Genomic DNA, 11377 nt, shown 5'->3' on the forward strand with positions numbered 1-11377 from the left:
ATCTTACAAGCCAAATAAGAGTAGAAAAAGTAGTCCTACTTCAAAGAAAAGTTCTTTGGTCTATAAATCTAAAGTTACACATCCATTTCTTGTGAAATCCACCCACTTCCAAAATTACTTTTACACACAAAGCACTTCACTAATTTATTTCCACATCCATTTCGTCTCAGTGAACTGTTCATTTTGCCTCTAAACCCAAAGTTTACCCTATATATTTCCAAACCCGTTCACTTCTGAAAGGGGTCTTTACCTATAAGCCCAAAAATTTCCCCGCGTTTATGTTTAAATCCATCCGCTTTCAAAATCACTCTCAAGCCTAATAATTTGTCATTTATAAGCAAGATACCCCGTCCCTCAATTGAGGGTTTTTATGAAATGAGCCCAAAGTAATCAAATCCATGCATATTACCCACGTTGAACAAACAAGTCAAAGAGGGAAAAGGGATACTACATAAGATCTCATACGTAAAACAACACCAAAAAAAAAACAACAAATCTGCATCTCATGATACACATATATACTCTAGCAAAGCAAATAACCTCCTCAGACTAAACCACAAACGAACAACAAAGCTACACGACACAACAATATTCTCGACGCACTGTCTCTCCCCTAGCCCAAAAGTGCTAGCCCCGCGAACAAAGCCCCAGCCATGGCCGCCACCAACCCATTAACCCCTCCGCCGCCGGCCGTGCTTGCGCCGTCCGGCGTGTTCTTCGCTGGGAGTCCCGAGGGTGTAGTCGGCGACCGGAGCCCGAGCGCGAGGGTCGAGGGGAGGTGTTTGCCGTTGCCGTTGCCGTCGGAGCCGGACGAGGCGACGGAGACTGCAAGCTTCATGCCGCCGGAGCAGTGGCCCGGGGTGCCGCAGATGAAGTAGCGGCCGCCGGGCTGTCGAGGGAGGACCATTTGGTGCTGGGTGCCGTCGTGTAGCTCTGGATGGAGTTGGATGAGGAGCAGCCGTCGTAGTCCGATTTCGATACCTCGTTCACGCTGTGCAGGAAGCCGTAGGTGAACACTGTGGCAAACATTAATTACGACTCATTTTAATTAGGATTCATAAATTGGAAAAAAAATTTCAAGAAATCTCTCATTTAATAACTTAATAAATGAAGCGTGAATATAGGGGTAGTTGGGCAATCATACATAGTATCTACTGATAATCAATCCAAGGCGGTGGTAGTCTGGAATAAACGGGATTTTATAAAAAATAAAGGCAATAATATGAATCTAACTCAAACTTGAATCAAATAAAAAATTAGTTAACTATTAGTTCTAAATCAGTTTTAATTGAAAATAGCCAAATTGAGTTTAACTTAAATAACAGTTTTATGAAAATCAGTTTACACTTATCGAAACCAAACTGGCCCTACGTACCGTATAGTCTATCATATAACTAGGACTAGCACTAATTAATCTAGTTTACCCATTAATTGTCAGACTTAATTACCCGTTCTAGGCGAAACTAACACTTGGGCAAGTCCGTATGGATCACAGGTGGGCAAATACGCATATCAATTATCAGCTAGTGGATCATGTATGAGCTAATTTAGCCTAATTATATGCCCTTGAAGAAGTACGTGTTCTAGGCGTGCGTATAAGAAATAAAGAAAATGAGATGACAGTTCATTTTACTAAATTAGCTGCTAAGAAAAACCATGTGATGAAATTCACACTAAATGTCATCTAAAAGGGTGTGGACCCCATTTATCTCTTAGTAGTTCATTTGACAATATGAACCACCACAAATCCATATATATAGAGAGATTAACTTAGCTATCAGTTGATTCAAAGAACACTGTAAATACATAGTTTATGGAGCTGTTGGGGCATGTGTCAATCATATATATCTCTATCATCTTCCTTCTACGTGCGGCCAAGCCACAAAAAATATTGCATGATTGATTTAAACAGACAATTAAATCCATTCTGAAAATGGAAATGGACTTGGAAAACTGAGGTTTCAGATATTCCCTAACAATAACCAATTTCTTTATTTAGTATCTTACATACAAGTCTTTTAATTAAAAAACACAAGAAATACGGAAGAGACGTAATAACAGTTCGTAAGACAGATAAAGCTTGTTAATACAGATTAAAAGAATTACGGAGTATCAATAAATTACAGGATTAATTACGGAGTATCAATAAACCACCTTATACGTGCGTGAGAGAGAGTGTGTGTGTGTGGGGCCGGGGGGCATTTATTCTGAAAATAATTAATTTGCTACAAGTAGTTCAACCCTTAAAGTGGTCACTTGTCAAGTGAGAAAGTTTCCGTAAGGAATACGTCATTGAAATTTTACAAATTAGCTTCTAGTTTAAAAATAAATAGAGAAAGAGTAAGGATAAATGTATTGGCACGTGCATCTAGCATATGTTTATCAAAAGATACTATTACGGCATCAAAATTCTAAAACTGTAATGATGATATACCCTTGTAGGTTGAGCATCCTTTTATGAACCGAAATCTAGATATCATATCAAAGATCTCTTCCTCTATACCAGAATTTAAAAGGTTTGACAAGAATTGAGGGTAAAATTTTAGAAATGCAAAATGGAAACATCTAGGAGACATAGGAGAAAGAAACTAGACTTACCTAAGGTATCTCCAACCTTGAAGGTTTTATCAGAAGCCCAAGTTTTATAATCCACACCTTGCGTCCACCCCGACGAATCCCCCACCGTGTAGTCGGTGGCCATGGCCGGAGCTACGGCTATCACAACCACCAAGAGACCCACAACACTAACCGCTAATAAATTCATATTCATTTCTAGGGCTTGTGTTTATTAGCTAGCTCAAGGATGTGAAAACTACCATCATAAATGAGTTTATATAGAAGAATGCATAGTGTTGTGTTTGTTGATGTTAGGTGATATTGACGTTTAGAGTTAGTTTTAGTCTGCTACCAGCTCCTTCAACTTTATTAGCTACCTAACGTGTATAATATCTTCACAACTTTCCTACTACATTATGCTCTGTTATCTACTATGCAAAGTATATATAAATTTGAACCTTGACACCTAATACTTAGGATATTAACTAGCCATGCTTGATCCGTGCAAAAGTATTCAGAACCTCTTCATACATTGTGGTTAGACATCAAAGAGATCATTTTACAATAATAATTATGTGCATGCCCATATATTTATCAATAACAGAGAAATTCATTTTTATGAAACATATGAATTCTGAACCTTTTGAATCAAGCTTGAGAAATACAGATGGCTCTTTTCTAATGGTTCGTTTTTTTTTCGGATGGATTTTATTGTCTAGCATTAATTAGCATAAGTTGACAGTGATGTAATGTTTTCCTTTTGCTTAAAAGATGAGAATATCTTACATTTGACTTCTAAGCGAGGGCAAGTTGTCACAAGTCATCATGGCAAGGTTTGTTAGAGGAGTAAAGGAGTTAGGGAAGAAGACTAACCTAAACTCTGACTGTAGAGAGACAGTAGTTGGTAGAGGCCCTTTTTTCATTACTTCGAAACTAATGGTGGACAAGAGAAGGAGAAAGAAAAAAATGCAAGTTCAAATTATTTCATCCATATTACTTATTCTTCTTTCCATCATCATGCACAAGAAGAATTTTTTTATTGGTATGATAATAAATGTTAATAGGAGTTTTGTTTTTATGGGGGTTCTTATAGATCAATGAAAAAAATGAACCTCATAACCAGAATGTTGTCAGCATCGATATCCTCAATTAATCAAAACTTATAGTGTTCATATTTGTTAGTCTAAAGTATAGACCCAAAGTTAAAACCGAAGCTGGAATCACAAAGAACACGGTCCAAAAAATCTAGGAGAACTGCCAGTCAGCATGGCGGTCGGCCGCCCGCGAACGTGCACAGGAGTCAGGGAGAGGCTGAAGCTGAAGGCGGTCGACCGCGCCAACCCTGTAATGTTTTTTGCTCTCGGGTTTTGGTTCGGTCGATCGTCGCGGTCGACCACGATACCTGCGCGGTCGACCGTCACAGTCGACCGCGACACTATTTGCCAGAGTCCTTATGAGTTCAGAAAATCTGTTTGGGCTGGATTTGATATAAATATACCCAAACGTTTTTAGTGTTTGTTAAGCATCAGAAAACCATCAAAAGAGAGAGCTTTTGACAGAGAGATCTCAGAGAGATAAAACCCTAGTTTAAGAGCTTGTATTTCTTCTTTAATCAATAAAAGAATTATGTGGTGTGGCTCCCGAGGACGTTGGCACGTTACCGAACCTCGTTAAATCTGTGTGTTCGTCTCCTTTATTATTCCTGCAATTTTTTATCTTTATTTGTGGTGAATTTTCCTACTTTCCTACTTTCAACATAAGGTCCGGAAGGGTAAGGGTTCGATTTGATTGTTTCGATTCCCCGACAATTGGTATCAGAGCTTCGTTCAGCAATTTGTGTGAAAGCCATGGCAGAGGAAATCAAATCTAAGATCGAGAAGTTTGACGGCTCAGACTTCGCCTACTGGAAGTCACAGATGGAGGACTATCTGTACCAGAAGGACTTGTATCGCCCGTTGATGGGCAATGATAAGGGACAAAAGAAAAAGGAGTCAGATAATGATTGAAAGATACTGTATAGGAAGGCTCTAGGGTAAATCCGGTTGTCGTTCGCCAAATCAGTAGCCCACAATATCTTGAAGGAGAAGACGACGGTGAGGCTTATGGAAGCGCTCGCGAAGATGTACGAGCAACCGTCGGTAGCAAACAAGGTACATCTCGTCAAGACTCTTTTCAACCTCAAGATTACAGAAGGACGGTCCTTCACGATGCACATCAGCGAGTTCAACACGATTGTTGATCAACTTATCTCCATAGACATCATGTTTGATGACGAAGTATAGGCCCTACTATTACTATCGCAATTACCGGATAGTTGGGCAGGTTGTGTGACGACAATCAGCAATTCGGCGGGAAAAAAAAGTTAAAACTGAGTGAGGTGGTTAGCATGATTCTATCCGAGGAGGTTAGAAGGAAATCGTCCGAATCAGAAGGTTCAGATTTAGCCCTAAATTTCGAGCAAAGAGGCTGAAGCCAGAAGAAAGGGAACCAAAACAGGAATCGGTCGAAATCAGTAAAGAAGAGGTCGAACTCGAAGGTTAGGTCTATTAAAGAGAAGTGTTGGAACTGCGACTAGGAGGGCCATATGTCTTCAGTCTGCAAGAGTCTAAAGAAGGACACGGGTGAGCAGGAGGCTCATATCGTGCAAGATGTCTTGATCCTTACTATGGATAGCGACTCAGATTCTTGGGTCATCGACTCAGGAACCTCTTTCCACGCCACTGCTAACAGAAAGTTTCTCTAGAATTATGTAGCAGGGGACTTTGGAAAATTTTATTTGGGGAATAACGAGCCTTGTAATATTGTTGGAAATGGTGAAGTGCAGATTCAGATGAAGGGCTCTAAGTGGATCTTGAAGAACGTAAGACACGTGCCGAAGCTGAAGAGGAATCTTGTTTCTGTGTGATAGTTTGGAGCAGAAGGCTATGTTTCGACATTCACAGGGGATTCATGGAGAATCTCCAACGGTACGATGATAGTTGCTCGAGGCAATAAATTAGGGACTCTCTATCTCACCTTACATGCGAGTGACACCCTCGCAATTGTAGCTGACAAAGAGAGTACAGATCTGTGGCACGACAGACTAGGGCATATGAGCGAGAAGAGGATTAAGATCTTACATTCACAGGGAAAGCTAACCGGGATCGACTCCGTGGAAGTCGGGGTTTGTGAAGACTGTATCTTTAGGAAGCAGAAGAGGGTTAGTTTCCAGAATGGTGGAAGACCACCTAAGGCTCAGAAGCTAGAGTTGATTCATACAGATGTATGAGGTCCAACCAGTGTGTCTTCTTTTGGCGGTTTGAGATATTATGTCACCTTAATCGACGATCACTCGATGAAGGTGTGGGTCTACTTTATGAAGCACAAGTCAGAGGTGTTCGGAGTCTTTAAGAAGTGGAAGGCCATGGTGGAGAATGAGACAGATCTGAAAGTGAAGTGTCTGAGATCAGACAACGGTAAAGAATACGAGCTGGAGGAGTTCAAGAGGTTCTGTGCTACAAATGATATTCGTTTAGAGATGACTACTCCAGGGACGCCGAAGCAAAACGGCATTGCAAAGAGGATGAACAAAACCTTGATGGAGTGTGCCACGAGCATGCGATTACATGCATGTTTGCCTAAGACGTTTTGGACGGATATGGTGTATACGACAGCTTACCTTATTAATCACGGGCTATCAGTTCCATTGGATTTTGGGATTCCAGAGGAGGTTTAGAGTGGAAAGAAGATAAATCTCTTACACTTACGGGTATTTGGTTGCGTGGCTTATGTTCATATCAGTGACCATGTCAGAGACAAGTTAGAGGCTAAGTCACAGAAGTGCACATTCATTGGATACAGCATTGATGAGTTCGGGTATCGTCTTTGGGATGAGAAGAACAGGAAGATCATCAGAAGCAGTGACGTGATATTCAATAAAGAGGTGATGTACAAGAACAAGAAAAATACCAAGGATAGCCAAAATAGTGGGAGCAGCACTACGGATGCAGGTGGATCCGAGTACATGGATTTAGAGGAACTTCCAGATAGAGGTGATGATGTTTGTTCTGACCATAGAACGGAGGAGGTTCCAGGTGCAGAAGCAACTACCCAGGGCGTGGAGCTCAGGAGGTCATCCAGGGTACCCAAACCAAATCTCAGATATCTTTCATCTCTTGATTACTTATTATTAACAGATAGCGGTGAACCAGAATGCTATGAGGAGGCTATGCAAGTGAGTGAATCTCAGCAGTGGGAGCATGCGATGCAGGAGGAGATGGATCCTCTACTCACTAATGAGCCATGTGAGTTAGCCCAGCTACCTGCACAGAAGAATGCCTTACATAACAAATGGGTCTACCGAGTCAAGTAGGAGAGTGATGGAAGCAAGAGATTCAAGGCCAGATTAGTAGTGAAGGGGTTTCAACAGCGGGAAGGAGTGGACTACACGGAGATATTTTTCTCTATCGTGAAGCTCACAACCATCAGAGTGGTGTTGAGTTTGGTAGTTGTAGAAGACCTCTTTCTTGAACAGTTAGATGTGAAGACTGTCTTTCTTCATGATGACTTGGATGAAGAAATCTACATGAAGCAACTTGTTGGCTTCATTGAAGAAGGAAAGGAAGAGATGGTGTGCAAGCTCAAGAAGAGCTTATATGGTTTGAAACAGGCTCCGAGACAGTGGTACAAGAAATTTGATAACTTTATACAAAACAATGGCTACAGAAGATGTAATTCGGATCATTGCTATTATTTCAAAAGGTTTGAGTCCAGCTTTATTATCTTGTTATTATATGTTAATGACATGTTTGTAGCATGACCGTGTTTAGAAGATATAAATAGTTTGAAGAAGTAGCTAGCAAAGGAGTTTGCAATGAAGGATCTGGGTGTAGAAAAGTAGATTCTAGGGATGAGAATCAGTAGGGATGAAGCTGAAGGGACATTAAGATTGAGTCAAGCTGAATACATTGAGAATTCAATATGCAGAATACTAAAGTTGTTAGCACACCGCTTGGAAGTCAGTTCAAGCTATCTGAGGACCAATCGTCTAAGACAGATGCAGATAGAGAGCATATGAGCAAAGTGTCATATTTTTCGGCCATTAGGAGTCTTATGTACATGATGGTTTAGGAGTCTTATGTACGTGATGGTTTACACGAGGTCGGACATCGCCCATGCAGTGGGAGTTGTGAGTAGGTTTGCAAGCAATCCAGGGAAGCAACATTGGGAGGCCGTGAAGTGGATATTGTGGTACTTGAGGGGAACAATGAACAAACCACTATGTTTCAGGAGAAAGGAGTTGGTGCTGTAGGGATACGTGGATGCAAACTTCGCCGGTGATCATGATACGAGACGAAGCACCACGGGATATGTTTATACCTTAGCGTCGGTAGTAGTGAACTGGGTTTCACGTCTACAGAAGATTGTGACTTTATCTACAACTGAGGCTGAGTATATCGCGGTGACCGAAGCAAGCAAGGAAATGATCTGGTTGAACAGGTGCTTGGAAAAGTTGGATCTGAAGCAAGGGAGAGGAGTTCTTTATTGTGATAGTCAGAGCGTTATACATATTTCTAAGAATCCAGTATATCATGCCAGAACGAAGCACATCGACGTCAAATATCATTTTATATGCTCGCTAGTTGAAGACGGAAAGTTACACTTAACAAAGATTTTGGGGAGTCAAAATCCATTGGACATGTTGACGAAGATAGTCACCATTGAGAAACTAGAGTTGTGCGCAACTTCAGTTGGCCTTCACGAGTAGAAGACGAAGGCGGAGCCACACTACGAGGATCAGCAAGATCGTCGGGATATTAGTGATTGAAGAAAGGATTTTTTCAAGGAGGAGAAGATACATGTGAAGAAGGGGAGAGTTCGGGTGAACTCACTGATGGCACTTTGGTCTCCAAGTGAAAGATTGTTAGTCTAAAGTGTAGACCCAAAGTTAAAGCCGAAGATGGAATCACGAAGAACACAGTCCAAAAAGTTCAGGAGAACTACCAGTCAGCCTGGCGGTCGACCGTGAGTCAGTGACGGTCGATCGCGAACGTGCTCAGGAGTTAGGGAGAGGCTGGAGCTGAAGGCGATCGACCGTGGCGGTTGACCGCACCAACCCCGTAATGTTTTCTGCTCTCGGGTTTTGGTTCGGTCGACTGTGATACCAGCGCGGTCGACCGTCACGATCGACCACGACGCTGTTTTCCAGATTCCTTATGAGTTCAGGAAATCTGTTTGGGTTGGGTTTGATATAAATACCCAAACGTTTTTAGGGTTTGTTAAGCATTAGAAAACCATCAAAAGAGAGAGCTTTTGACAGAGAGATCTCAGAGAGATAAAACCCTAGTTTGAGAGCTTGTATTTCTTCTTCAATCAATAAAAGAATTGTGTGGCGTGGCTCCTGAGGACGTAGGCACGTTGCTGAATCTCGTTAAATCTGTGTGTTCGTCTCCTTTATTATTCCTATAAGTTTTGATCCTTATTTGTGGTGAATTTTTCTACTTCCTACTTTCAACACAAGGTCCGGAAGGGCATGGGTTCGATTTGATTGTTTCGAATACCCAACAATATTGATGTAAATTTTACTAAGAATTTCATATAAAGGAAATAATGGATATGAGTGGTAACTTATTTAGTAAAATAAGGTACTAAGAGACAAACTAGTAATGAGACTCACTAATTAGTCACGTTAAAAGATGTAGACCTTATCATTTTATTTCTTAGTAACCCATTATTTCTTAGTAACTCATTTTGCTAAATGGACTATCATCTCATAATCATCATTCTGTTATGTGAAATTTGATGTCACTCAGCAAATCTTTTTTGTCAAAGTATCTTGCAGCAAAAAGAAAAGTGGGCTTCACATGAAAATTTCCCTTTCAACTAAAAAAAGATTTGGAAGTTTGAATAATTCCAAATTTGTTAGAGTTCTTATTCCTCTGACTACAAGGCCTCTAATACATTGGGGATGGTTGATTCCCCATCATGGTCTCTATCCATCTCAGGGGAATTCACGGTGAACTCTTTATACAAGTTCTCAGTTAGAGGAGGGGTTACCTCCTCCACCTCTATGCAAATATGGAAATCAATTCTTCCTCTAAAAGTTAAAATCTTTTTCTGGCTCTTGTCCCTCAACAAACCAAACACCAAAGTGCATTTAAGCAGAAAAGGGTGGTAGGGGGATCTGGCTTGTTCTTTATGCCTAAATGAGTTGCATGACTCAGAGCATCTATTCCTAAAATGTCAACTATCCGAAAATGTTTAGGGCTCCTTCAGAGCTAGATTTGCCCACACAGAATAGCCGAATAACCTACATGACATCATTCCTCTAGAGGATAATTCCTCACATCCTCCTAATCATAGAATCATTTGGCAAACAGTATTCCCAACTGTGTGCTGGTGCATATGACATGCACACAACAACAAAATTTTCCAAAATGACTCCCCTTCTGTTGAAAATATTATTAACTCTATGATCCACTATGTAAATGAATGGACAGGCTCTAGGGCAGGGAAAGCAATACAAAAGCTAAAGGATGCAATGGATGATCAGGGACTCACAACAGAGCTAATACAGCATAATGACCAGAGAGCAAATGAGCCGACCACAACCCAAGCAGAGGAGGAAGAACAAAGGAGGAGGCAGCAGGTGGAAGATGAGGAGAGAAGTGTGTTTGGGTCGGAAATTGTTTTCTTCATTGTATAACTCATTACAGCTTTAGTCGTTACAACAAGTTCGAAAAGGGACGATCTTTTTATAAGATCTTACACAATGAAAAAATAAAGAAAATTACAATCTCCTTCAAACAACACACAGCAGAGAACGTTTATCGCATATTACTGTTTGCGTGGGATCTTTACCTATGCCGGGGTTTATCCGTGGACCGCCTCGAATCTGGATCTGGTCGACAGAATATTTGATCAGAGCTCCTACTTCACAAAGGAAGTATTTGCTGAAGTACTGATATCGACCAAGCGAAATCAGTACTCTTTTCGAGATTAAGACCAAGCCTAATCTCAAGGAAAGGTGGAAACAGACTTCAAATCCTTCGAAAGACTCCTTCTTTATGCCGAAGTTCGCGGGATCTCACTAGCCCTTGCTGAAATTCGTGGCTCTTGGCTCTGAAGTTCGGCAGTACCTCCTCGTCTTAGGACTTCGAATGCAGGGTATTTGGATAAGAATAAAGGATTTGGCCATATCTTCAGTTGACCCTTGCTAAGTGTAGGCTGTCTAAAAATCACAATAGATAGCTTATCCCCCATCAAACACCGATGATGGAAGTTATAATCTGACGACTTCCAGAAGACTACAATTTGAAGACTTTCACATAGATCGCTGAAGGTTATAATCTGACGACCTTCACGACAACCGATGAGAGCTCTAGTTCAACAACATTCACAATCAACATCGGGAGTTACAATCTGACGACTCTCATATTCTCAAGGAGCCAAGACGAAGATTACAAGACAATGATCTTTGCAACGCAATGACAAAGGCAAGACGCGGAGGTCCTCCCCGTGTATCAACGGTAAAACGCCAGGGTCGAACCCGCGTTACAATGTCAAAACGCCAGGGTCGAACCCGCGTTACAATGTTAAAACGCCAAGGTCGAAACCCGCGTCACAACATCAAAAACGCCAGGGTCGAAACCCGCGTTACAACATCAAAACGCCAGGGTCGAACCCGCGTTACAACATCAAAACGCTGGAGTCGAACCCGCGTTACAATATCAAAACACGAGGGTTGAACCTGCATTACAACATCAAAACACCGTGGTCGAACCCGCGTTACAACATTAAAACGCTAGGGTCGGACCCGCGTTTTTCAACACCCAGCGAGTAC

At 41.4% G+C, this 11377-nt stretch overlaps 1 protein-coding gene across 1 annotated transcript; it reads right to left on the reverse strand.

The window, feature by feature from the left end:
* Nucleotides 388-2796, reverse strand: LOC109836163 (blue copper protein-like). Its single transcript, XM_020404046.1, is given in 3 exon segments — nucleotides 388-889; nucleotides 892-1016; nucleotides 2599-2796. Coding segments are annotated over 3 exon segments (573 nt in total). The 5' UTR covers nucleotides 2771-2796; the 3' UTR covers nucleotides 388-613.

Source organism: Asparagus officinalis, chromosome 4 (assembly GCF_001876935.1).
Source record: "Asparagus officinalis chromosome 4, Aspof.V1, whole genome shotgun sequence".
NCBI classification, from domain to species: domain Eukaryota; kingdom Viridiplantae; phylum Streptophyta; class Magnoliopsida; order Asparagales; family Asparagaceae; genus Asparagus; species Asparagus officinalis.